Below are 27,619 nucleotides of genomic sequence, written 5' to 3'. Positions count from 1 at the left end.
CACGCACACGCACACGCACACAAATCACAAATGCATCAGCCGATGGTATGCGTCAGGGAGTGTTCAGCAGGCAGAGGGTGCATGGCTGTTTATGTTTAGATTTATTCAATAAATTTTCACAAAGACAATGTGTCATTGTGTTTAAATGGGTGTATATTTGATAAATAAGCAATTTACGGATGTATTTTTAAACACAAATCTTTGACCTTGAGCCGCAAATAACAATTGGTTTCAGGGATTTGGAGGAAAAAAAATTGAGTAAAGACGTTGACCTGGAGGACCTTTACTGTCATTCAGTACTAATGAACAACATTTTATTGTATGGTATTCAATACCATGGTTGTTTAACTATAATAATTATTCTGCATATTTTCAGCTAATTTCTACTACTATTACAACTATATTTTATAACGACAATAATAATAATAATAATAATAATAATAATAATAATAATAATAATAATCATTAAATTTGTCCAGCTTGGTTATTCTCTAAATACCTGACTGATTTATAGATTTAAACAGATTTTGACCACTTTGTCCTATTTTATATATATATATATATATATATATATAAAATAGGACAAATTTATTAACTTTTTTAATAATACAATGTCATTGTGTCTAATCCCAGGTATCTTCAGCTGTTTTTATAATAGAATATATTTATACATTGATTCCTGATAAACTCTCAAAATAAACAGAAAGTGTTTAGATTTGTTGTACAATTGTGTCTATATACATATTTGTGTGTGTGTGTGTTAGGAACATGACATTGAGACTCCCTATGGGATGCTGCATGTGGTGATCCGAGGGGCTCCAAAGGGCAACAAGCCTGCTATACTCACATACCATGATGTTGGACTCAATCGTAAGTACTGTGAATAAACGAATTATTAAAATAAATAAATTGTTCATTCATGAAAAAGAAAATCCAAATGATCAGATTTTTATGCTTAATGAGAAACAGTTGGCCAATACAATACATCATACACTTATCTCATAGAGTCCACTTGCCACCTTACATTATTCTATTGTATGTCTATATCCATCCATCCATCCATCCATCCATCCATCCATCCATCCATCCATCCATCCATCCATCCATCTATTCAAAAAGGTAAAATATATAAACACATCACTTAAAATTATTGTTCGGAATAGATTAACCTAATTTTCAAGGTGTGCTGACAGACCTTTTATTTAAACCTCCACAGTGTTAAAAATCAGGACAAACACGTATTGTTACACTTAATTTATAACCATGGTGTTTTGAGAGAAGGTCACACATTCTTCTCACTCTTCTTCTCTTTCTCTCTCTGTCTTTTTCTCTTTCTGTGTTCGGGGTGGGGCCCCTGACAAAAGACCGTCAGCTGTGAAACTAAATGCCTCAGTAGCATCCATCTGTCTAAGAAAATCTATTTCCTGCTTCCATTCATTTACAAAGAGACGTGGGGGGAGGGGTGGCCGGGGGGGAAATAGGGAGTGATATTGCAGAATTTACACACATTCATATCCCTGCTTTTCATAATCGTTTAGTTTATGCCTTCAAAAAATTCTGCCCATCCTACCCATTACTAATAAATAGATGCTTCAAATATGTTATAGACACACTATGATTGAATGAGCTTGTAAAGGAATGGGTCCTTTTAGCTTGTCACATTCAAACTTTCTTTGAATATCCCAGTTATGTTAAAAAGCTGGGGTCAGAGATGATACAACACCCCTGGAACACAGTGGGTTAAGGGCCTTGCTCAAGGGCCCAAGAGTGGCAGCTTGATGAAATTAAGGCTGAAACCCATGATTTTCTGACCAGTAAACCAGAACTATAATCACAGAGATAACATTTCCCATTTGTACAATTTTAGTGTGTTTAGTGACATGTTTCCACAGTCAATACACCATACATCAGTAGCAAGCTTAAGGTCAGTGTCCATATTTTCCTGTTGCCTAGCAAATGTGCGGCAGAGAAACCGTGAGTTTGTGTTTATTTACTGCCTCTACCCCGTGTACCTTTCTCTCTTCCTTCTTCTTTCCATCCATCTGACCTTGCTTGCTCATTAGTATGCGCAGTAAACCCTGAAGCAAGACGAGACTCAGACAATGAGAAAGAGACAGAAAGGTCAATATGAGGAATGAGATAAAGCGAGAAATAGGTCAAGAAGCAGGGCAGAAAGATGACTCATGCTCTGATTTTATGACTATTCATCCCTCAGTCAGCATGCGTCCCAGATAAAGAGATTTGTTAGTCTCGATGAAAGTCTCATTTCTTTTCCCATTAAATACTATTTGCTGTGTGTTACACGAATAAACTGTGTTAGTGTGCTAGAACAGTGGTTACGGTTCTGTTCAGGTTCTGATTACTGTTGGCTCACTGAATTTCATCTGAAAGAATAATATTTTTAATTATTAAAAGGATCAAATATTATATTGTTTATTATGTTTTACCTTTTGATCACCTAGGAAGAACATCTTTGTAGCTTTACCATTATAAAGCAACATAAATTTAAAATTTTTTCAATATTGTATAAATATTCAATTAGGAAATAGAGATTTTCTTTTGCTGAAAAATATTTGAATAATTATTTTTTTAAACGAACCAAAGAAAAATTATATATATATAATATATATATAATTTTTCAGCTCAGGGCTTCTTTAAACCTCAGCACTGTACTTCATATCAATAGACTGGACACTTATATAAGCATACGCACATTTCTGCAAAGATCAAATAAAGAACAGCTAAAGCCACTCTTTCTATATCTGCCTCAAATCTCTCTTTCTTTCTCTATTTCTCTCTCACAGATAAGCTGTGCTTCAATACTCTATTTCATAATGAGGACATGCAGGAGATCACTAAACATTTTGTGGTTTGCCATATCGATGCTCCTGGGCAACAAGTCGGAGCCCCTCAGATGCCAGCAGGGTAAACATCTATATGAATATAACACATATATGATCACACACACATATATATGATTGCATTCATTCTGATTTCTTTGCACATCTGTCTGAAGGTATCAGTACCCCACCATGGACCAGCTGGCAGGTATGCTGCCAAGCGTGGTTCAGCACTTTGGGTAAGTATAGTTTAAATAACTTGATTTTGAACAAATGAGTATGTTCAGATAACTATGGCTTAACGTGTGTGAGAGTGGCTAGTGATAATAATACAGTATTAGAGCATCATTAGATTCATATCACTATCACTATTAGTATTGTTAGATATTAAATAGATGTACTGATCACCTAATTTAGTTGTTTTATTATTACAACCAATCTTCAGATTTAAGAGCATTGTGGGAATTGGAGTAGGAGCCGGTGCATACATCCTTGCCAAGTTTGCTGTGAGTATCGCTCCTTCCCTCTCTTTCTTTCTTACTCTCACTTTTACTCGGCTGGCTGATATTCTCTAAACCCATCATAGAGAATAGCAGTTGTGTAATAGTATGTAAGTTTATAATTCTTTGACTAACATTCATGCATAGAAACAAAAAGGTACACCTAATAAATATTTTTCTCTCACATGTTCTCTCTGTCGTTCTCTCTCACCAGCTGATCTTTCCAGACCATGTTGAGGGTTTGGTTCTGCTCAACATCGACCCAAATGGAAAAGGTTGGATCGACTGGGCTGCTTCCAAACTATCTGGCTTGACCAGCACGTTGCCTGACATGGTCCTACCTCACCTCTTCAGCCAGGTGGACACATATACAAACAAAAAATCTGAAAACCTGCTATTAAATATGCTGATTGCTTGATTGAGACTTAATTGAGTCTGTTCAATACTCGATAAGATGTTATCGTCAGTGAGCATATGTGCAAAATTACCCTGGAAAAGGAGACAAAAGGACAACTTTTTAAAGTCTTTCAGAAAATACTACATTAAAAGCTTTATAGATTGGGCAGTGATGTTCTCCCTGGTACATGCTGATGAATCAGTTTGGCATGCAGCTAAATATAAAAGGGCTGACATTGCAGTTTTCAAATGGTCTAATGCTATGGTAATTGTTGGTTGCAGCATTAATCTGGCACCTCTGTTCTGTAACAACAAGAGAAATGGGCACATGAATTCAAACACTTAAAGCAATGGGATTTAGTGGAGCACCAACTGAAATAGTAGGAATTTGGACAAAATAAGTCTACATTGAAGAAAACTGACTCCAGTACTGAATGATTCTTCATAGTGGCTCTTTGAGATGGCTTGTTTAATTGGCTAAGGCAATCGTCATTGCAATTAAAGACATCTTAGAAAGTAATGGAGAAGAAAGAAGTCAAATCACAATGCCTTCTTTAAAAAAAGAAGGTCAACTAGGGTGGTTTTCAAATAGTACAGGACAGACTGAATTATCACCAAGCAAGGCAATGATAAAGTGAGCTATAGGTGTAGAAGATACTTCAGATCTTTAACACATACTTTGCATCTATAATCTGTAGGAGGAGCTGATGAACAACAGTGAGCTTGTGCAGAGCTACCGGCAGCAGATCAGCAACACTATCAACCAGTTCAACCTGCAGCTCTTCTGGAACATGTACAACGGGTAATTTGCATAAGAGTGTGAAAGATTTACGCATGTGCAAATAGATGCAAAATTAGACATCATTCTAAATAGATTATATTGGATGTGATGATTTTAGAGGTTGATCGGTCGTCAGTTAATATACAATCATGAAAGACCGAAATACTGCATACATTTCAGATGTTGAATAATTGAATTTAAAACACACAGTGTGATGGTGATTTTAGTAATATATCAGGGATGGAATCAGTCTGTTCTGTCACTAATTTAAGATATTCAATACGGTCAGACATTTCCATTTTAACACATCAACTGACTATAAAAGAATCTGTTCATTCAGAACCAGCTTATCGGTGTGAATTGTCTGTGTCCATCATTTAGCCGTAGAGATCTGGAAATGAATCGGAGTGGGACTGTGCTCAATGCAAAGACAATCAGGTATGATTTTATACATCTTTCTTATTCTTTACCTTTGCCTTTTTTATTATGTACTTCTCTCTGTTTTTTAATCATTCCCTTTCCACCTCACACCTTCATGTGTTTGCAGACTTTTTCTCTCTTTTTTACTTTCTCTCATCCACATGCTCTCTGCCTCACTCTTTATTCCTCTCTTTACATAACACCATCTATTGTCTCTTTTTTTTGTCACTTCCTCACTTGAGAAAATAATTGATAAATAAATATAAAGGTCATGCTGCATTTTCAATAACTTCAGTTCTTATGGATATCTTTCTTTCAGAAAGTGATAAAACCTACATTCCGTACCGACTGTAGAATTACACTAGCTATTCCGAAAATAGTGCACTTTTGACTTTCCCTCCTTTTTTTTTTTACCTTTCTTTCCACTGCTTTTTCTGTGTTTCTAGCTTTGTGAATAATTGTATATGCGCTGTGTGTAATCTTGGTCTTTCCTCTCTCTGTTATGTCTTCTAGATGCCCCGTGATGCTGGTGGTTGGAGATAATGCTCCAGCGGAAGAGGGCGTGGTGAGTGTTTTTCTTTTCTTTTTTTTCTTCCTTGCACTCTTCTTCTCCTCATCCACAGCTTTCATAGGTACATGGAGTGTGGGCTAAAGGTTTCTCCAATGTGCATCACTAATTAAACACTAACACTAAATTGTCTTGATTCTTGTGAATTATTTCAGGCTGAGACAAATATATGCTTTCTTATCAATCTGCATATTAACCTGAAATACTTTTCTCACAAGATATATTTAATTTTTATGACACCATTTGTTTTTTATATAAAAACTCACTGTGGGGTCATAAGATACTGATTATGGTGGAAAATATTTTCCGAAATCTATTTTGAATAAAGGACATACCACAAGGGTGCAATACCAAACATCTTACTTTCCTACACATTTTCTCGGGTCCCTGTGGGTTTTCTGGCAGTCTTTCAGAAAAGCAGAGGCAAGCCAGCCTTCCCGCTCTGTCTTTTTCTCTCTGTGACAGATGGTGCAGGATTTAGGTCTTCTGGACCACGTGCATGGTCATTTCAAGTTTTACAGCTACGAATGAATCCCGGGTCACTGCTACATCACATCAAATCATATCACATCAAACCATTGAGTGGAAGAGACCAAAAAAAGTAGGGCAAAAAGGAGGAATGAAGGAAGAGGTACTGTGAGATTAAGAGCAAAGAGGAGGGACTGCATGTGTATGAGAAAGAAAAAAACATGACAGAGCAAGAATTTGAGCTGAATACCACTTGATATTTATCTGATATATATACTATGTAGTGTACAATCTAATAATGCATAGTATGCCTTATAGATAAGCCTTAAAATAATACTTTTAACTAGCTAGGTACATAAATCATTATACAATAATTATATTCATTTGTAAAAGAAAGTGCACCTGTTTCCTGTGGATATATCCCAAATTACACAGCATCTCTAAATGTCACAGTGCATTATGGGAATTCTCACAAAAGTACATTGATAGAGTGAGGTGTGAGTGCACTGTATATTCTTAACATGTGTGTGTGTGTGTGTGTGTGTATTAAAAACTTTGTATGTTTTTGTGTGCTTCTGCACATATTAACACCTCAGGGACTGACAGCTGTGCAGCTACTGCTGGAGTGACTTATGTAGTACTGAAATAACTGGGTCAACACACACACACACACACACACACACACACACACATGCAAAAATCACAACAATCATTCAAAACTAGGGAATTCAAACACGTACTGCTACACTAACTAAATCACTTTCGCAATTTTTCCCATGTCTCAACTCAAACATACCTGAGACCCAATACACACTATTCACTACATAGTCAAACTTTTAATTCATTATTGGAAGCCTTTAAGAAAGAAATTAATCCATAAAATGATATTTCAACTTTATATATACTGTATGTTGACTTTATGTACTGTAGATTTACACTAAAACAGGTATTTTAAAACAATTAATGCAATAAATAAATAAATTGGGCTCTTTTCTATGTTAAAAATGATCAAAACCAGTGATTAAGATCGTAAAACATTTACTTTCCTTCTTCATTCTTTTATGTGCAGATTTATTTGAGTGTTATTTTTTATCTTATTGGGAGATCTTCACCTAATAGCGAAGCAGAATTCATGCTAGCATGAGTTGTAAGTGTTTCCAGACCACCAGCTGCACACACAGCCTAATGCGGCAATGATCCTTGGCTGTATTTGACCTATTAATATACTCTTTCCTTTTTTATCTCACAAGTTATAACTGTAGATACAATGATTCATGGTTTATTACTTTGTTTTGTCAGTTGCCCTCTGGAAGGTCTTCTTTTCTTTTCCTTCCTTAGTTGCTTGTTGTTGTGATTATTGTGTTTAATAGTAAATTAATTGCCCTGTGCCATTTGTCTTTTTGTCATACAATCGCTTTGGCCTTCTCTTTTTATCAGAAGTTATTAGTTCTGTTTTTAACTGGTTTAAATATATTACATTGCTCTAAAATATAGTATACTGTGTCTTACATCAGAAAGACTTTTAATCAGTTCAAACTCTGTGTCATTGTGTCATATATCTATTTCAAATGTGACTACTGTAGACCAGTACTTAATCCCTCACTGTTGATCTGCAAGTTTGTACCAGTATAAATATGACTTTCTGGAGTAAAATAGACCTTTTTTTTTCTATTCTCAGGTTGAGTGCAACTCCAAGCTGGACCCAACCAACACCACTTTCCTGAAGGTAATCATATCAACATAATGCCAACAGATTCCACAAATAATAATGTTCCCATCTATTAGTGATTTTAAAGGCATACAATGGAGGCTATAACTCCTGAGGTTGTGTGTTTCGTTTCAGATGGCTGACTCGGGTGGACTGCCTCAGATTACACAGGTCAGAATACTGATCCAGAATCAGAATGTGTGCTGTTTCTATTGAGCTTTCTTTTCATGGACTAAATCAGCCCACTGAGTCACTGAAATCAAGCTACTTTTTTAAACGAAGGTAAAAATAAGTTACGGCTTTAGGACACCTTGTTCCATGTACCAACCCGAGCTCCATTTCCCAGAATCCAAACTACAAAGTACAAACCTAGGGTCTGCAACCACTCAGCTACTTGTTCCTAATCAGCACTGTTTATAAATGCCCAAGAATCTTGTGTACCTCTGGCATTTTTTTGTGCCCTGTGGAGTCTCAAGCCATTAGAAATTTCAATTCTGCTGAAAATATTTGGAATTAAAACTTTGAAACTAAAAGTGATCTGTAGTTGGTTTATAACAGAGTTTAATTTCCAATTTAATTTCCCACATAAGGATGCATGATTTAAATCTAAACATGAGCTATGTATAGTCATTTCCTAAAAAAATTCATTTAGTCTCTTTTATTCGCATTTGTTTGGATTCGTTTTTAACAATTGGTTACCTTGCAGGCAAAAGCAGTCAGACACAGAAACGTGGACGAATATTAAAATAAACAGCAATTGCATTCAAACTATTGCATCCTGAAAGCACAAAAAAAAGATGCTAACTAAAGAAAAAAAATCTAATTTCTAAAAGTTTATGCTAACCCTAACCCTTAAAGGAGCAGTTTTTAGCAAAAATAGAATTTTAAGTTAATTTTTACTAAAATTGTATTTGTTTATCAGAGTTAAGAGGCTAATGTAGCCCGCCTGCAAACTTTATTATCTTAGTGGCAAAAAAAATAAATTACATTTAACAGGTTTTTCCCAATTTTATTACCTGTAGTTTCCCACCTACAAACTTGATCAAAGGTATAAATTAATTTTAAAAAAGTTAAATAATATTATATTTGTGTAGTAGTAGTATTAGTATTAGTATTAGTATTAGTAGTAATAATAATAATAATAAAATGCCATGATCCCAAACTACTCTACTAGAATGGGATTCCAGCTTCAAAATGGCCACAATGATTCCAACAGCAACTTTAAAGGCTGAAGCACTTTAGCTGATGAATTATATCTTGCAAAATCATACAAATTGAGTGCAGAGTGTATGTATCAATGATCATGATGTTGAGTTCATTAACGCTCAAAACCCTGTTTTTGCTTCAGCCTGGAAAACTGACCGAGGCCTTTAAGTACTTCCTGCAAGGAATGGGCTACAGTAAGTGTTATTAATAATTATAATTAATCTTTTTTTTTTTTGCATTAGAACAATACTTGTCTGCTGATTTCATTTGAGATAATTAGAGAAATTCGAATGCATCTCAAAAACAAAACCGAATTGCCTTTAGTCAGTCTGTTTATCATTATCAGGTAGACAGCTTGTGTGTAAAGCTAGTGAAAAATTTGTTTGTACTTGTGTGTGTGTGTGTGTGTGTGTGTGTGTGTGTGAGAAAGAGAGAGATAGAGAGATAGAGAGAGAGCGTGCATGTGTAGGTGCTTCTTGTGTGCATAGGAATACATAGTTTTGTTGTAACCTTTCCCTTTTGTGTTTGTGTGCGTTTTCCTGTCCTCTCTCAGTCGCGTCTATAAAGGATCGGAGGATGAGTGGAGGGCCAGGTATTTCCTGTTTCCTCTCCTGCCTCCTCCATCTGAAAAATAAACACTTTTTGTTTTCACTCTGTCTTTACCATCCCTCTTTTCTGTTGTTGTCCTTGTTTGAATGTGTGATTTATGATGGTTTGTTGTCATTTTGCAGACCAACCATCAAATGTCCAATCATTCTCTCTGCATGGCCGACAATGGCAGCTCCGGGCCAAAAACGGAGAAGCTTGTGAAAATAGGTTTAAGCGTCAGAACTGCACGCAAGATAGACAGTATACAATATTGCAACATTGAAATACAGCAGGAGGCTTGCTCAACCAGAAAGCTTGTGATTGTGTTTTAGCAAGAAGCTTGTGAATGTTCTTATGAAAACATTGTATTATGTGAGTATCTGAGAAAGGTGAAAATTTATGGAGATCGAAACCTGAGAACAGACACTTCAGCTGCGAAACTCATGCATCGTTCCAAAGCTGTTCCTCATGCGCCCTTGTTAAGATTTTTCTCACTTTTAAAATATACTACAAATCACACAGATGCTAATTTATTAAGACTCCAGTCAGCAGTACATAAAAGTAAAAAATAATTACTTACACTATATGGACAAAAGTTCGTTGAGACCTGTCCTCTTTGAACATCCCATTGCACATTTAGTCCCCATTTGTTGCTATAATAACCTCCACTCTTCCGGGAAGATGTTCCACTAGAGTTTGAAGTGTGCTTGTGGATATTTGTTCAGCCACAAGGGTTTTAGTAAAGTCAGGTACTGATGTAGGTGAGGTGATCATTTTTAATGTTATGATTTTCATTTTATGATTGCAATAATTCCAACAATGTAAATGATGGCTAATCTGTTATGAGGATGTTACACAACATTAATTGATAAAATTATATGATATGAATCACTTATAATACAGAATATGTTTTCCTCTTTAATAAAGAGCTAATTGTTAGTGTTGCTAAATAGTTGTGCAACGAGCCACACTGTTATTGGGAATTTAAAAAATACATTTTGAGGTTGTAATGAAACACTTTCCATAAGTGTATTCAGTAAGTGGTTAGTGAACAAGGGCCTGATAAGAACAGTATTGGAACGTGAGACTGGATTTGCTGTTCGCCAATGCATGAAACTGTTTTTAAAAAAGCTAAAAGATTTTTTATGAGGAAAAAAAATCTTATATTCTGACATTCATTTCTGAATTCAGGTTGATGAACTATTGTATGGAACACTAGCATGCCATCCTAAGCACCCTTCTCAATTCATAGCATGCATACAGCAACATCTTATTACTGTTCACACTTCTCTTCCTCTCTCTCTCTCTCTCTCTCTCTATTTCCCCCTCACAGTGCCCTCTGCCAGTATGACTCGTCTGGCGCGCTCTCGCACTGCCTCTTTGACCAGCGGCGGCTCCGTGGACGGCTCCCGCAACCGAGCATGCACACACTCAGACAGCACCGAAGGCGTGGGCCAGCTCAGCCATACCATGGAGGTGTCCTGTTGAGCTTACACACAGACACACAGACACACACACAAACACACACACACATACACACACACACACACACATGTGTAGATGGAGGGCATGAAACAGATAGCAGTAGGGACTGAGTACAAGGAAAGAGCAGAGCTTTGTTCCTCTGTGTGTTTCTGTTCAGTAAAACCACACACTCCTCCAATTTCTCTCCCGCTTGTTTCATGAATTCTGTTCTTGCTCAAAGTGTATTCGTGTTTTTTGCTCCAGTGTCTTCCTCTGTACTGCTTACATCATCCGAGCCCTAACAACAACTCTCTTTATTCCCTGCTCTCATGTCCTATATCCAAGAACGACTGGTGGCTTAAGATAGATTTTGAGTGGAGAGAAAAGAGAAAGAAAAGAGAATAAACAGAAAAAATGGGGAGCGTTGTTTTCTAGTGGAAAAACTGGAGAAATTCATGACTAATCAATGTGTGCTTTCATCCACTCAAAAATAAAAAAAAACATAAAAAGTCAGCATAATCGTCCTGACATTTTCACCTCCACTGTTGCAAAATGTGTACGAGTTTTATTAAAATTGAGATGAATACGTTAGTGGTAAAGTTGCTGCTGTGGTGTTGTAAAATCTTATAATGATGAAATGTATTAAAGCAACATGAGTTCTGGATTCACAGTGCAGGCAGTAAAAAGCTAGCTGTCTAATATTATGTAGCTAGCTAAAAAGACAAGGAAATACACTCATTAGATTAAATGACAACAAAAAAAAATGGCACAAATCAGAAAAAAAATGCATACCCCCAAGGTTTACAGGTGCGCTTTCTTTTTATTCAGTCTACTCAAGTTACCATTGGCCCAGAAATATGGCTACTCTTGGGTCTGTTTGATGTACTGTGGGACTTCATGCATTTCTCTTTTTAGGGTTTATAAGCAGGTAGCAGGTTAAGGGATGTCCTGTGGCAGCTTTCTGTAATTCGAGTTTTCTAGATTGTTTGGTTATAACCAATCAGGCTTAAGGATGTCAGTTCTTAGCCAATCATCACAGCTCATTTGCTCATGCGTTCAAAATTCTACACTACCTTACGTTCCTTTCCCTACAAAAGCAGTTAAAGGTGTTGTGCATCTTGATATATGTTGTTTTGGCATTAAACTATTGCAGTGCATTGTGGGACGTCAATAGGTGTACATGAATTTAGATAGTATTATAAAACTGGAAAACTAAAAAAACAGTAAAATCGTGTCCACTACCCTCCTCAGTACTACCTGCATACTCGTTATAGTGTACATAAATAGTATAAAAGTAATGACTACTTTATCTACACTTTAGTAGGTTAACTATAGTTCCAGCAGTGCCTACTTCAAGTGCACTGTAGTACGTAACTATAGAGCTTTAGTATACTAATGGTAGTGCACTCCTTAGAAAGAGGCTACAACCTATTAACTGTAGTATACTCAGCGAAATGTGTAAAATCTCCTCTCATGAACAATCCATCAAATGTAAGTTTCTAACTGAAGTGCTGTCTTTTCTAAGGGTCGCATACTCCTCGTGCTCAGTAACTCACTGCTCAACCAGTGACTGCTCCACCTGTAGTACACTTACTGTGTAATAATGTACACTTCTATAGCTGTTTTTGACTTAAGTGTCCTCTTTGCAGGAAACATAATATTTACAGTGTGCTACTTATAAAATATTACTCTAATAACTATTTTATTTCTATGTACTCATAATGTGCACACATTAATTCTAGTGCACTAGTGTGCGATATGTGACTAGTGATTACTATTTGACTTTATTGTTGTATTGTAGTGTACACTCCTTCATCCAGCTCTGGTACACTTTACCCACCGTTGACATACGGTGCACTACTTTGCCAAAGTATCCTGGTAGTGCAGTCTACTACAGTAATTTCAGTGTCTACTACTCTACATTATATTTGATATGCTCATCGTAGAGTGCACTCCCCTCTTGCATGGAAGTGGTTTTGCCTGAGATCGGTTCTTTACGGTTTCTTTTCTGTAGACAATCACCCTTCAAATCGAACCAAACCGGAACCGCGAACTGAGGCTGAAACTGTGTGCAGATGGAGAGGTCATAAGTCAGAAGCCAGTCTGTGGAACTGGAACATGTCAAGGCTGCGACCTTGTTTCCTTGTATTTTATGTATACCAAAGTAACACTAACAGACACACACACACACACACACACACACACACACACACACACACTGGGTACTGTAATCAGATAAATCTTCAGAACAACACATTCTTACAACAATATAATTGCATTCTACTCTTCTCTGGCTCCCTGATAAACAAATGAATGTAATAATGAGCTGCATTTCTAAGCACATGAGCTGTGAGATGATTGGCTAAACTGTTCCTGATTGTGTATGAAATGAGAATGGTTTTGCACTCTCATTGTGTTCCCTCCCATTTCACAAACACCTCAACTTCTCTCCCATTTGCCTTACTGAATGTCACTTTTCTCACCTTCCTCAATCTTAGAGGAAGTGATCTATTCACTACTGCAGGGGTGTTTCCTGTTCATTTGTGTCTGTGAGGGGCGGGGCTTTCTGGAGCTTCGTGCTCCAAGCTCAGAATGTAGGGCAAATCCCAAACCCACAAAATTCCCTATCCTTTAAAAACTCAAAGTGCCCCGTCCCTTACAGACGCTTGCAGTCGCCCCAAAGGGCTAATCGACTCCTCGTTACCTTGTTATTGTCGAGGCACCACTCCTAGTGCAGACCTAGAGTGCACAAACTCTGCGTATGCCGTCCTAATAGAACCAATATGTCAGATTTAAAATAAATTGTCTGTTGTAGGTTATCTGAAAACGAGAGCAAGTGTGTGTATGTGTGTGTGTGTGTGTGAGCAAATGTGGTAGCCATGAAGGGTGTCTGAGTATTTGGACGGCATTTGACTGTGAAACATTTATATTAGAAACAAGGGAATGAGGTAATCATGACACTAATAACTGAATTAATATTGCACAAGTGTTAAACTGTAGCTCAGAGTGTTTAAAGCATGTGTAAACAAATCTAACTATAATGTAGAACAGAAATAGAACAAAGCTCAAAAAACAGATTTAGGCTTAACATTGAATTCAAGTGAAGTAATAAAATGAATGGGTTTTATTAACAAGCAAAACTAGAGTAAAAACAGACTAGGTTTCAGCCACCAGTAGAAGAACAGTTATCAAGTTCTGAAGACTGATATATCGGATAAGATGTACGTTTCTCCTGCCTCTGTTTGCATGATAATGTATAAACCCTAGACTGTATTTTATTATTTCTGTCTGCCGGTTTTTAAGCATGTCTCCTGTTCTCCACATAGCTGAGTGTTTCCCATCACTGATCTGAGATCAGGTTTTGTCTTTGACAATGTAGTAAACAGAACTGATGCCAGATTTGACATGATCTAGCATGTTGTCAGTGTGGCTCCATCCCAAACCACGTCGACTACTACTACTACTAGTTCTACTACTACTACTTTGGGTTCATCACTCTGTGACCTGCTTTTCACTTCCTGATCTTCACCTTAGCACTCATCACTCTCTTCTTGCTGTAGATATTCGCTGTTTGTAGATGCTAATAATAATAATACAAGCAAAAAGAATTGCTTTGTCTTGTGAAGGTATACAGTTCACATTCCCACAGCCCAACTTATTACTATTATTATTAATATTATTACTATCCATCATTTTGTATTGAGCAATAAATAAGTTATTGTGTTTTTGAGATGGTTCTTTCTTTCAGAACTCTAAAAGAAGTTTGTAGAGACAGTAGGACTGAACCTTTCCTGCCTGATTAAAAACAAGTGTTCATGTAAAATGTAAATCTCCAGTATATAGAAGCCATCAATATATGTGTACTGATCATGTAACAATGATAAATAAACAAGAAAGCAACAATAAAACGTCATGTTGTCCTGCTTCAGTGTGTGGTGTATCTGTTACAAATTGCTCCGATTCAGTAGTTGTTAGCAGTAGTTGTTGTTTGCACGACTTGTCACAAATCAGCAAAATCACACTTCCAAATCCCAGCAATCACCACGGCATAAAAACATTACAGACCTCACCTTCTGCAATGTCCAATTCCCACAGTCACCAATCAACTGATTCACACACACACACACACACACACACACACACACACACACACACACACACACACACACACACACACACACACTATAAATAGAAACTTTTTACACACTCATTACACAAACAATTGCTTAGTGTCAGCTCTATATGCATTCATTACCAAGCCTCTGATTGATGTAGTTTTTGTCCATCGGTTTCATGATTTGTGCCCAGCCATGTTTGCTCTGTTCGTTCATCACCCAACATATGTTTTACCCTGACTTCCATTCCGCCTGTTGTTTCTGCCTGTATATATATATATATATATATATATATATATATATATATATATATATATATATATATATATATATATATATATATAAGAGAGAGACCCAGAGAGACATAAACGTATACATTGAGATATTTATCTGGATTTGTCAGTTTGTTCAATGCTGCACTTTTGGTTTATTCTAAACTGCATTTCGCTCTTGTGTACTATGCAATGACAATAAGGATCTATCTATCTATCTATCTATCTATCTATCTATCTATCTATCTATCTATCTATCTATCTATCTATCTATCTATCTATCTATCTATTTAATAATAAAATGACAGTACTTGATTGATATGGTCTGATTGAATGATTTTCATACCCTATTAAATCTATAATAATTTGAAAATTACCCCCTTTGCCCACTACACGTGGACCTTACACCAGTCTTTAAGTATAGTGCAAATCCACAACTGTTTTAAATGACCATTTAGAGCAGGGGTCACCAACGTGGTGCCCGCAAGGACCACATGAGTAGCCCGCAGGCCTTTTCTAAAAATAGCTGGTTTCTACTTTGTTAAATCATTGTTGATAATTATTATGAGAAATCATTAACATGATCAGTGTCTTCACATAAATGAATATCATTAATTATTAATAATAACAAATAATAATAGGTAAATTGAGCAAATGTGTTATTTCAGATCAAACTGAAAACTGGGTGTATCAAACTGGTAGCCCTTAATCGGTACCCAAGAAGTAGCTCTCAGTTTCAAAAAGGTTGGTGACCCCTGATTTAGAAAATACTTCGGATCAACTTGTAACCCTACTACGCATGCGTGGTAAAGATCGCGTTGCATCGTGGCTACGTATCAGAGCGCATGCGCGTCGCGGGCCAGTAGAGCGAGTGGACATGCAGCGTGTTGAGGAGGGTTTTGATCCACACCATGGTGATGAGTGATATTTTAATTACAGTTTTATCATGAGGCCCAGTTTATTTTGCGGGATTATTCGTTTGAAATACCCGCACGAAGGTTTGAGACACTGTACTTCCCGGCTTTTTCGGGCTTTTCTTTCGGATGCCGCTAAGGAGCCTCCAAAACAGTGGAGTTTCACAGTCAGTCCTTTTACTAAAATTTATTGCCAGTTATCCTGTGGTGTGTCTGTAAAGCCCCTGGACAAACACTCACTTCCGGGAGCGGAACAGGTTTGTGTGACTCTCCTCGGGCGCAGCCGTGATGACGTCACTACCCAGGAAACGCTTCAGGTTCATTATGATGATCAGAGCAAGAAGTTAGAAGTTTCCAGCAACGAGACCATCAGCAATCTGTCTGTAGAGCTCACAGCTCCTATTAAAAGTGGTGTGTGTGTGTGTGTGCTCTTTATTTCTTCTTCTGTGTTGGAATGTGAATGTGGATTGCATGGAGTGCATGTACTGTAATGGGAACACTGGGTGTATTGAATCCTCCCTGAATTGATGAGACAATAGTTGTCCAATCACTGGTCACTAAACACACACACACACACACACACACACACACACATACTCATACTCATTTACACCTACAAAGGTACCACAAATGTATGGTTCATTGGTGTGTTCCTGTCATTGGGCATACTTTTCAGTCCTTTAATGTCTATATTTCACCTTGAACCCTTTAAAATATATATTAAAAGTAGTAAATTAGATTTTGTATCATTTTTCTAATAACCTTCTAATATATCATGTTAAAATTAGACCACATAATTCCATTTAAAATATATATGTACTATAAAGATAGTACTGATAGACTGCCTATGTTTATTTTTTTTCTAGAGGTAGGAGGAAACCAGAGGAAACCCTGTGCTGACTCTATGGCAATATCTGTGCATGTTTAACAGAATCAGCATCAAAATTGTTATTATGAATTATTACTTGATAGTTCTAGTCTGATCAGTGTCTGATCTGGATGGTCAATGACCATTAAGCCTTTGCACACTTGCACTAACTCCGGCTTTTGTTTGCAGATCTTCATATCGTTGGTCAAGGGAAAGGCAATGTGAAGATCCAGAACATGGAGAGTGATGTGTGCCAGGTACAGACAGAAAGAGGTCACTGCATCCTTCAGTCTGTCAAGGTAAAGCATCTGAAATCTGAAAACTATCTGCCAGTATACAAATTTTACATTTGATCAGGTGTTTTTTAACGTTGAGAAAAATGACCTGAATTGTTCCAATCATAAATATACACACATCTGTAGTGTTTCCAGGTCCAAATTTGTGATATGTTTTTTATTTGTTTATTTTTAGAGTCACAAAGTGCAGGTACGGTCTTGTGGAGGAAACATCACTGGTATGGGCACCATCAACGGCGATGTGGAGATGATCACTGCAGGACACAGTGTAAACAACATACTAAAGTCTTCAATACTGTTGTACAACAGTATTTTACCATTTCTTACCATTTCAAGATGACCTCAATTCATACATTTTTTTTTAGAGAGTTGATCTTAAGAAGATCCAGGGAACATCCATGAATATTTCCACTGAACATGGGCCACTAAATGTGAAAGCCATTTATGCTGAGAAGAGTGCTGTAGCATCCTCCTCGGGAAAAATCCATATTGGGCATATACATGGTAAGAAACGAGTGATCCTGAATATTTTAATGAAGGTATTTTCAAGAGGTTACTTCAGAAAAACGTTGGGTTACAACAGCACTGAAAAAAATCTTAGAACCGTTGATGAAGGAGTCTCCAGTGTCAGTGTTGAGATGTTTATGTATCTTTAATGGAAGGAGTCTCCAGTGTCAGTGTTTATACATTATGTAACATTTATTAGAGTAATCCTCAAGTTTCCGAACACCGGAGAGTCTTCAGGAGTTTTCAGAAGTAATTATTCTTCACTTAATGGATCGTCATGTGTTATTTCTTATAATCACACTGTCTAGAAATATACATCATCTAAAAATTATGCATTTCTGTTGCCTGTAATTCGTCATATCCGTTTTTCTTCCTTGCCTTTTGTGTACTTAAGCCATCATGCAATTTGCCCATTTAGTTGCATTTTACTATAAGTAAATGGTTATTAATTATACATTTTAAACATATCCTCTGATTTATTGAACAGGTGAAGCACTTGTGAACAGTGACACAGGAGATATCATCATCGGTACGCACGTTTTTTTATCCGAATTCGAATGTAGAAATGTTTAGTGTTCAACTCATAAAGGTTTACTCTGATCCTGCCAGACAGTTCTAGTGGTGTCCTAACAGCACACACTAACGCTGGGAACATCGATGCATATGTGAGCCAAACAGGAACAGCCGAGCTTCATACACAGCAAGGTATTTCAACAATATTTCTTGCTAGTTCTGGAATGTTGGATACATTTGTACAGTAGATCGAACGCTTAAGCTGGTTTTTGATATCACACCGGTCTTGAGTTGATCCTGGAGGTCTAAGAATTATTTTCATAAGACTATTAATAATATTATATATAATATATAATATTCCTGTGTTGATTGTTTATTTATGTTGCCCCGTGCGTAACAATGGTCTTATTCCATTCTAAAATGACGTCATGCTCTATGTTTCGCTGAATGTTAGGATTGTAATATCTCTCAGATAGCTGCAACTCCGAGAGTCTCATCCCCCTTCAGTTCTTTTTCAGTTTCTCCAATATGAAACCGGAAATATCAGTCACACAGACACCAGGACGTATATAAAAGATATACAAAGTTGAGTAATAGAGAGAATGTACTTATAGACCTCTGTGACGATTATGAGACCATCGCGTTACATATCGGTGCATGAGGAACAAAAACGTTGTAGAAGGTCATACTGTTCTCGGGACAAACGTAAACATCTATCACAAAGATATGACAGTCGCAGCTTGACAATATGTAAAGAAATATAATAGAAAGAAGTCACACATAAAAATCATAAAAAATCTATAAAGCTTTCAACTCCCTTGTGAAGGTGCTGTGAGTGTCCGTGTGCCGTCCACTTTAAAGGCCTGGGTGCATCTCTGTGGGACGTCTGTGGAAGGCAATTCAGAGATTCTTCAGGAGACACAAATCCAATCATCTGAAGGAAAAACGGTGCTCACTGGTGAGTAGCGTCATAATAGTGTAACCCAAGATTCCATTGCTTCAAGAAGCATCATGAAGAAATTCAAGAAACTTTTCATTTCCACTAAACAGAAAGAAGTGAAACAAAAGCGTTAAAAATCTCCTCCTATTGACTAAAACCTCACCCAGTGAAATGTGTGCTCCTGTATGTGCAATCATGAGTGCTCATGGCATTGAAGTTGAGGAGAATACAATGGTGATAATGGCACTTCAGCGTAACTATGCGTCTGACAATAGGAAAAGTTTCCTTGTTTACATTTTACATAAAAACAGATGCCACCATACTCCTGTGCCTTATGATCGCTTGTGTTTTAACAATTAAAACACACTCTTATAGCCTTATAGAGGTGAAGAATCATTTCCAAAAAGGGTTTTTTGTAGTGGTGTCATGTTGGTGGTGGATGAAATGATAGTTCACAGTACTTCTCTTCACAGCCAGTCATGTTTTTTGGGTTGTCAAATTTTTTACCACATTTTACCAAAAAATAAGAAAACTGGGTTTTTAAAGGCAAATAAATGCAGTGAATCCGTTAGATACGTGTCAGTCTTTGTGCTCATTGTTCCCTACTACAGTTACCGCATTGATTTGGTGTGTGTACAGGGCCGCTGAATGGTGGCACTCGAGAGGACTGCTGGATCAGTGCCATTGCTGACAGAGGCACAGTGAGCATCAAGACCCAGAGCTGGTTTGAGACGCTCAAACTGGGGAGCTGAATGCATATTTGCCTTTAAATTTGAAGATGAATATTAGTTAGTAGGTACGACTTTGGTTTTATGTTTACAGTGTATCTTTATTGTTTATAAGATAAATAAACAAAGAATATATTCCACTCAATGGTGTGAACTTGATTAAGAAATTGGTACATTTACAGGATGTTCATAAATAAATGTAATACACACACAATTATGGATCTCGGGTCTCTTGAATATGTAGGATTTTGCAGGCTATGCCCTACAGGTTTCTTCTGGGATTTCTTCTCTATTTTTGGGGTAGTCTAATTTGGCCCTCGGGTGTGAGGGTGGATTTGTATGGTAGCCTGTGATGGACTGGCACCACAATCATGGTTTACACTATTCCTAATTCAAACCAAGTGATCCTGGAAAAGGCTCCTGAACCACTGTATAGTTATTTGAAAATGGCAATGTAACATAAATCAAGTTATGTAGCTTAAAAACTATTGTAGAGTGTAAAGATGGCAGTAGGAGTCTGCTGATGTTTGTGAATGTGAATCAGTTTTGCTCAGGTTTCATGATCAGTCTATAATGTGCACAGCTTTACTTTTCAGAATGTAAAACAGCGACACGCTGTGGACAAAGGGGAGATTGGAGATTATTTTTTCTTTTTCTCTATATCATTGTAGAAATAATTAAATAGATAGTATATTTGTGTACAAATTGTACAATGTCAAGATGGCAGTAGGAGTCTGCCGAATCTGGTGAATATGAATATGAATTTAACTGTTCTGCTCAGGTTTCATAGTCCAGAGTCTGTAATGTACTCAGCTTTTTAGAATGTGATTTACATACTGTGGACAAATAAAAGATTGCAAATTGGAGATGAGTTTCTTTTTCTCCTTCCTCTTTCTTGTCTTCTTTTTATAGATTTATTTTCCATGTTTTAGAATTGTAGGAATAATTACATGGGGTGTATTTGTGTACAGATTCTGCAATGTAAAGAGCTGTAAAAGCCTGCTGAATCTTGTGAATTTATATGTGAATCTGTAGGTCTCCTGGACCTCAGTCTGTAATGTACTCAGCTTAACTTTTCAGAATGGAGTGTTTCGATCCTTTTTATAGAAAGAGGATGCCGTGCTTACAGCGACACACTGTGGGAAAACGGGAGATTGCAAATTAGAAATGAATTTTTTTTTTCATTATTTATTTATGTATTTATTTATTACCATTATTATCAATGTCAAAGAATTGTAAAAATAATAATAATTGTAAGAATAATTGCATAGAGTATATTTGTGTACACGTACTGCCTAAAACCTGACTAAACCAAAATGTAAAACAAATTCTCAAAAGCAAATGCAAATAAAAGTAAAAAAAATAATTGAATAAACATTATATATATATATATATATATATATATATATATATATATATATAAAGAAAATATATTTAAAAAAAGGAATATATATATATATATATATATATATATATTTTTTTTTTTTTTTATTATTTATTTATTTTTACTTTTAATTGCTTTTGAGAATTTGTTTTTACATTTTTTAGGCAGTACATGTACACAAATGTACTCTGCAATTAATCTTACAATGTAAATAATTAAACATAATATGTATAAAAAATATATATAAAAATAATATAAATGTATAATATAAAAATACTCCTATTATATAATAATTTATTATAAAATATAAAAATATAATAATAATTATATATATTTATATATATATATATATATATATATATATATATATATATATATATATATTATTATAAATAATATAATAGGAATATCTTTCGCCTTTAGTTTTATTTATACTCTATCGCGCGGCATCCAAGAAACTCCGTGAAACCTTTTGATGGGCCACTGATGCAAGACCCTGGAAACCTGGCCGAGTTTCACTGCGAACTACATTCCCTCTATTAGCGCACTACAAAGGGGTTGGGAGTAAAGGCTTCTGCGCCCTATGTAGTGCACTACGTCATCGCTGACAGCCGTTTAACATTGAACCCACGGAGTTTCACGGGAGCGAGAAACAAGTGCTATGGGTCGACTGGAAGAAGGTGTCTTTTTGCAGGAAGTGTGTTTTAAACAGTCGTGATTTAATGATGGGAGAGGACGGGGTGATACACAAACTGGGTAATATGAAGGCCTTGCTGGGCATCATAGCAGGAGCTGGAGCTTCGTATGGACTTTACAAAATGGTGCTGCGCGCCAGCAGAGACGATCCCGAGAGAAAGAAAGTAAAGACGAGAGACGGTGGAGGAATCCAGCCAGGAAGTCTGATGGCCAAAGTGTCTGGATTTCATGTGGTTAGTGCGAACCTGAGCAAAGAAGCTGCATCAGGTAGGCCCAAGTGCATGACATGATATATGATCTGAGATCCTCCAGAGCCTCAGGAGCAGGGCTGAGAACCTGGCATCTACAGCATCCCTGCTCTCTGAATGATTACTGCTTTAAGGGGAAAGTCCATCCTGACACTCATCACATGTTTTATATAGAAATATTAATGACGTGTTTAGGGATCCTGCTGCTAATTTCGTAGATGGTGTTGAAATCTCAATATTCCCATCAGAAGTTGTGTTTATCTGCCCCACTGACGTCATGGGGTATTTTTGGGGGCGGGGTTTGATTAATATTGCTAGCATAGTTATTCTGCTTTCCTTGCTGAGTTTTCCATATTGCTAACCATTGATTGAACCATTGCTTTTCTCCATCCTGCTCCTCCAGGTGAAATTCTTTCCAAGTCCCCCAGCAATCTGGAGCCTAAACATCTCAGCATGCTTCTCTCTCTTCTACAGAGAAGCCCGAACCCAACCGAAAGAAAACAGGTCCTTATAACTTTAGGAAATGCTGCAGCGTTTACAGTGAACCAGGTATTACATGTGAAACTTACATTTACTTTTACATTTACAGCATTTGCCAGATGTTACAAGTTACACAGCAACTTTCAATTTTCTCACGTATACAACTGAGCAGTTGAGGGTTACTCAATGGCTCAGCAGTGAGAACTTGATGGTGTGGGGACTTGAACTCATGACCTTTTGATAAGAAGTCTAATTTTAATGTCATAAATGATTTATAAAAGTTTAATTGGCGTTAATTTCCTCGCTGGCACATCAAATTCATACTTGTTACATGCATCACAACTCTGAACCATATGACTTTGCTATAGTAGATTATAACTTCTAGTTCTTCACAATTAAGGTTTTGTCTGTTGAAACTCTTCACTTGCATTAAGTGCACCAGTTGAAGTCCCCTGACTTGATACTGTACATTAATAATCACTGCTGCACTAGTGCTTTTATGGTGGTCCATTTTCCCTTGTTTCATTAACCAAAACACTTTTTATATTAATTAATATCAATGTTAATAGCCAAATAGTTCTCCTTCCATTTTTTTCCTCCTCCCAGGATCTCCTTCGTGAATTCGGAGGTCTTCACGTCATCGCCAGCTTCCTTTCTGACCCTGAACCCGACGTCCGAGTGCAAACCCTGAACGCCTTGAATAACCTGAGCATGAACATCCGCAATCAAGAACAGCTGAAGGTTTGCTTTACTTTTTTTGACACAACCCTCATTACAAAGACTCTTGTCCAGCACTGCAATAATCTCCAATCTCCTCCTGTTCAGATCTATGCTCCAGCAGTGTTGGAGTTGATCGAGATGTCCCCGGTGAACTCGGACCTTCAGTTGGCCGGACTGAGGTTACTGACAAATTTGACAGTCACGGATAACCATCAACATTTACTGAAGAGCTCCATCACACTCTTCTTGTCTCTACTTGTAGTGAGCAACGATGTTCTTCAGGTGCTTTAATCAGTATGGTTTTTGTTTTGTATACTTTTAATCTCATTGAGTATATTTGTTAACATTTTGCTCTTTGCTTGCAGATCCAGGTTTTGAAGGTTTTAGTCAATTTATCATCCAATCCAGACATAATGGATGAGCTAGTACAAGCACAGGTAAAGTATGGCTAATTTTGACTTTACTACTAAATCTGCCTAACTTTAACTACTAAACTCTTATTGTATGGGTTATTGTGAGAATTTTGTAAAGTTTTAGGGATAAAATATTAATGAACAGCACATGCACTCTCACTAGTGTCAGTATATCAGTTTTGAGCGATAGATGTTATTGTTAATGTTACTATTAGTATATGGTATCATTATAAGATAAGAGATAAGATATACCTTTATTCGTCCCACAGTGGGGAAATTTCCCTGTCACAGTAGCAAAGAAAAATAAATGCAAATATATAAAAGATTAGACTCATACTATAGTACACACTTTATACACAACACAATGTATAAATATAAATAAGGGAAAAAAAGTATAATGCTATATACAGTGCATTTGGACCATCTGGTTCTTAGTCACCTCTCTTGCAAAGGCCCTTTCCCCCGATTGCTCAGTTTGTCTTAAAAGAGACCAGTCTGTACCACACTTTTTCCATTTGAGATTTATCAAGGCCACTGTACTTGGGAATTTTCAGTGCAGCAGCAATCTTTGGAGCCTGTCTCCACATTCTGCAGGTGATTCCTTCGACCTCATGGCTTGGTTTTTGCTCAGATATGCATTCTCAGCTGTGAGGCCTTCTATAGAGAGGTGTGCCTTTCCAAATCATGTCCAATCAATATACTTTTCAACAGGTAGGCTCCAGTTAAGGTGTAGAAACATCAGCAATCGAGAGAAATCTGAGGCAACTGAGGACATTTTTAATTTATAATAATTTACAGACATTTCTAGAATTCTGTTTTCACTTTCTCATTATGGGGTACAGAGTGTAAATTATTATGATTAAAAAAAAACCCAATCTGAACAACTTTAGTATCAGGCTGAAACATAAAATTGAAAACAGTGATGGGGGTTGAAATCATTTCTATATAATGTACTGTATAAACATATATATAAACAAAAAAAAATAATAAAATGCAACATATCAAGTTGATGAACTGAATTTGATTGTACAGGCTCCGGCCTCGCTGGTGCTGCTCTTCGATTGCTGCACGAGCACAGAAGTGCTTCTTCGCCTTCTGGTCTTCATAGGAAACCTGCGGGCATGGAGACCATCTGCACAGGTGGCTGAAGCTCTGAGGAGGCAACAGGACTCCCTCTACTGTGTGCTACTAGACAGTTGCTCTCAGATACACCACAGACTCCCTCTACTCCTTTCCCACCCTGACGCAGAGGTCAGAGCTCAGGTGGTGCGACTTCTCGCTTAAACCCTCCTCTGGACTCCATCTTGAACTCCTTTAGACCTGCTGTGTTTAAGGTCCGAACTCACCTGACCAGTGCACTTAGAACTACAGTTATGTGTGTCATATTGGGTCTATATAGAAAAACAGACTTTTTAACTCAGTTTCTTTCTAAAAATGAAAAGAATTCTGGAGCGTTTTCAACCTAAACTATCGAATGGTTTCTTAAGGTTTACTTGGATTGTTAACAGTTCTAGCTTGTTTTTTTTTTTTTGTGAACCCTTCTGCTGTAGAGTTGTTACAAACCAAAGAACCACTGGAACCTTTTTCTGTGATTACCACATAAGAGTTTAGACACATTTCCTTACAGAGAAGAAAAAAAAACAAGGCCAGTTTTAAATATATAATGCAGAAATATTGATGAGACTAGGTTCTTAGGATGAAGTAAGAGATGTAAAAGAAAGCTGTTATGAAGTTTTGTGTAACCACAAATTCTTTAATTTGTTTCACAAAAATACATACTCAGCATAAATATTTATCTACTACCCAATATCCTGATTATATTGGAATTACTGTGTAGTATTACTTTAAATACACATTGTTGGTTAGCAGAAAATTGGATGTCTTTCTTTTTTTTTCTTCCCAATTCTTCACTCATTCGTGCCTACGTCCCTCCTGAATGATGGCAAAGGAAATGGGACGAGTTTAAAGACAAGAAATGGAAGTAAAATATATATGCATACAGGTGATATATTAGTGTCCACTCACGAGGTGTGGAAGTGTTTGGACCAATGAACACTAATTGTGTGATTCTATTTTGGAAGAATGGTGTTCATTCATTCTTAGTCGTAGAGACTTGGAGTTTGCCAAGGGGCATTAAAGCAGTTCTGATGACTCATTTGTTTTTCCCATAAATTTGTCACCTGTCTGATAATAGAATGTTACTTCCTCAGAGAAGTTTCATCGTATAGTGTGTGCTCAGTGAATGCCTCCTGAGAGGTGCCACTCCTTTGCCACATATCAAGTTGCTAGTGCCAAAAACCTTTTCTAACCAATGAATGACTCTAGCTGGTCTCCTTCACACAAAGTGCTTCCTGTACCTTTTCTTTTCTTAGCTAATCTTTTATTGCAAAAGTGAAATATGCCTGAAATGAAGGATAATCGATTTCCAGCTTGATCTCTCCAGCTCTGTGTATTTTTCTGCATGCATTTTCAGCGCAAATGTTTGCCTGCCTATGCATTGTTTAACTCTGCATTATGTCAGAAGTGGAATTAAAGGGCTTGTTTGGGTCATTAATATTATTATAAATGGAAAAGCCAGTAATGTGAATTTGTCCATGAATTGGACTGTAGTTGTGTAAGGTTTACTTGGATTGTTAACAGTTCTAGCTTGTTTTTTTTTGTGAACCCTTCTGCTGTAGAGTTGTTACAAACCAAAGAACCACTGGAACCTTTTTCTGTGATTACCACATAAGAGTTTAGACACATTTCCTTACAGAGAAGAAAAAACAAGGCCAGTTTTAAATATATAATGCAGAAATATTGATGAGACTAGGTTCTTAGGATGAAGTAAGAGATGTAAAAGAAAGCTGTTATGAAGTTTTGTGTAACCACAAATTCTTTAATTTGTTTCACAAAAATACATACTCAGCATAAATATTTATCTACTACCCAATATCCTGATTATATTGGAATTACTGTGTAGTATTACTTTAAATACACATTGTTGGTTAGCAGAAAATTGGATGTCTTTCTTTTTTCTTCCCAATTCTTCACTCATTCGTGCCTACGTCCCTCCTGAATGATGGCAAAGGAAATGGGACGAGTTTAAAGACAAGAAATGGAAGTAAAATATATATGCATACAGGTGATACATTAGTGTCCACTCATGAGGTGTGGAAGTGTTTGGACCAATGAACACTAATTGTGTGATTCTATTTTGGAAGAATGGTGTTCATTCATTCTTAGTCGTAGAGACTTGGAGTTTGCCAAGGGGCATTAAAGCAGTTCTGATGACTCATTTGTTTTTCCCATAAATTTGTCACCTGTCTGATAATAGAATGTTACTTCCTCAGAGAAGTTTCATCGTATAGTGTGTGCTCAGTGAATGCCTCCTGAGAGGTGCCACTCCTTTGCCACATATCAAGTTGCTAGTGCCAAAAACCTTTTCTAACCAATGAATGACTCTAGCTGGTCTCCTTCACACAAAGTGCTTCCTGTACCTTTTCTTTTCTTAGCTAATCTTTTATTGCAAAAGTGAAATATGCCTGAAATGAAGGATAATCGATTTCCAGCTTGATCTCTCCAGCTCTGTGTATTTTTCTGCATG

At 36.8% G+C, this 27,619-nt stretch overlaps 3 protein-coding genes across 9 annotated transcripts in view; all 3 read left to right on the top strand.

Moving 5' to 3' along the window:
- The window catches only part of ndrg4 (NDRG family member 4), a 39,670-nt gene extending 24,808 nt beyond the window's left edge, over positions 1–14,862 (top strand). For 5 of the 7 annotated variants that reach the window (XM_046849081.1, XM_046849078.1, XM_046849082.1 and 2 more), the window contains 13 exons: positions 765–870; positions 2,805–2,925; positions 3,017–3,079; positions 3,286–3,346; positions 3,555–3,698; positions 4,435–4,538; positions 4,899–4,955; positions 5,451–5,502; positions 7,652–7,699; positions 7,817–7,852; positions 9,030–9,081; positions 9,441–9,479; positions 10,809–14,862. In XM_046849081.1, the coding sequence (XP_046705037.1) occupies positions 765–870; positions 2,805–2,925; positions 3,017–3,079; positions 3,286–3,346; positions 3,555–3,698; positions 4,435–4,538; positions 4,899–4,955; positions 5,451–5,502; positions 7,652–7,699; positions 7,817–7,852; positions 9,030–9,081; positions 9,441–9,479; positions 10,809–10,963 (1,038 nt within the window). In that variant the 3' untranslated portion in view covers positions 10,964–14,862. The remainder of the gene's footprint in view (positions 1–764; positions 871–2,804; positions 2,926–3,016; positions 3,080–3,285; positions 3,347–3,554; positions 3,699–4,434; positions 4,539–4,898; positions 4,956–5,450; positions 5,503–7,651; positions 7,700–7,816; positions 7,853–9,029; positions 9,082–9,440; positions 9,480–10,808) is intronic. The other 2 variants (XM_046849079.1, XM_046849084.1) reach the window with 1 other exon arrangement.
- Positions 14,863–16,155: 1,293 nt separating this feature from the next.
- On the top strand, positions 16,156–20,232 carry fam185a (family with sequence similarity 185 member A). Its single transcript, XM_046848755.1, has 8 exons — positions 16,156–16,651; positions 17,298–17,407; positions 17,580–17,672; positions 17,770–17,908; positions 18,399–18,440; positions 18,521–18,616; positions 19,251–19,382; positions 20,004–20,232. The coding sequence occupies exons 1-8, from the start codon at positions 16,273–16,275 to the stop codon at positions 20,114–20,116; spliced, it is 1,104 nt and encodes a 367-aa protein (XP_046704711.1). The 5' UTR covers positions 16,156–16,272; the 3' UTR covers positions 20,117–20,232.
- Positions 20,233–22,105: 1,873 nt separating this feature from the next.
- armc10 (armadillo repeat containing 10) lies at positions 22,106–26,616 on the top strand. Its single transcript, XM_046850509.1, has 6 exons — positions 22,106–22,439; positions 22,824–22,969; positions 23,507–23,641; positions 23,726–23,902; positions 23,986–24,057; positions 25,066–26,616. Exons 1-6 carry the CDS (start codon positions 22,199–22,201, stop codon positions 25,315–25,317), a joined length of 1,023 nt encoding a protein of 340 aa, XP_046706465.1. The 5' UTR covers positions 22,106–22,198; the 3' UTR covers positions 25,318–26,616.
- The last annotated feature ends 1,003 nt before the right edge of the window (positions 26,617–27,619 follow it).

Source organism: Silurus meridionalis, chromosome 5, assembly GCF_014805685.1.
Source record: "Silurus meridionalis isolate SWU-2019-XX chromosome 5, ASM1480568v1, whole genome shotgun sequence".
NCBI lineage: Eukaryota > Metazoa > Chordata > Actinopteri > Siluriformes > Siluridae > Silurus > Silurus meridionalis.
This window is presented reverse-complemented; position numbering and strand designations above follow the sequence as displayed.

What these genes read in the sequence shown, in the direction of transcription:
- fam185a (XM_046848755.1), top strand. Translation starts at nt 16,273, where the DNA reads ATGAGGCCCAGTTTATTTTGCGGGATTATTCGTTTGAAATACCCGCAC. An exon ending in CACAGCTCCTATTAAAAGTG is followed by an intron (nt 16,652 to 17,297) that starts GTGTGTGTGTGT and finishes TTTTGTTTGCAG; the next exon opens with ATCTTCATATCGTTGGTCAA. An exon ending in TGATCACTGCAGGACACAGT is followed by an intron (nt 17,673 to 17,769) that starts GTAAACAACATA and finishes ATTTTTTTTTAG; the next exon opens with AGAGTTGATCTTAAGAAGAT.
- armc10 (XM_046850509.1), top strand. Translation starts at nt 22,199, where the DNA reads ATGATGGGAGAGGACGGGGTGATACACAAACTGGGTAATATGAAGGCC. An exon ending in TGAGCAACGATGTTCTTCAG is followed by an intron (nt 23,903 to 23,985) that starts GTGCTTTAATCA and finishes CTTTGCTTGCAG; the next exon opens with ATCCAGGTTTTGAAGGTTTT. An exon ending in ATGAGCTAGTACAAGCACAG is followed by an intron (nt 24,058 to 25,065) that starts GTAAAGTATGGC and finishes TTGATTGTACAG; the next exon opens with GCTCCGGCCTCGCTGGTGCT.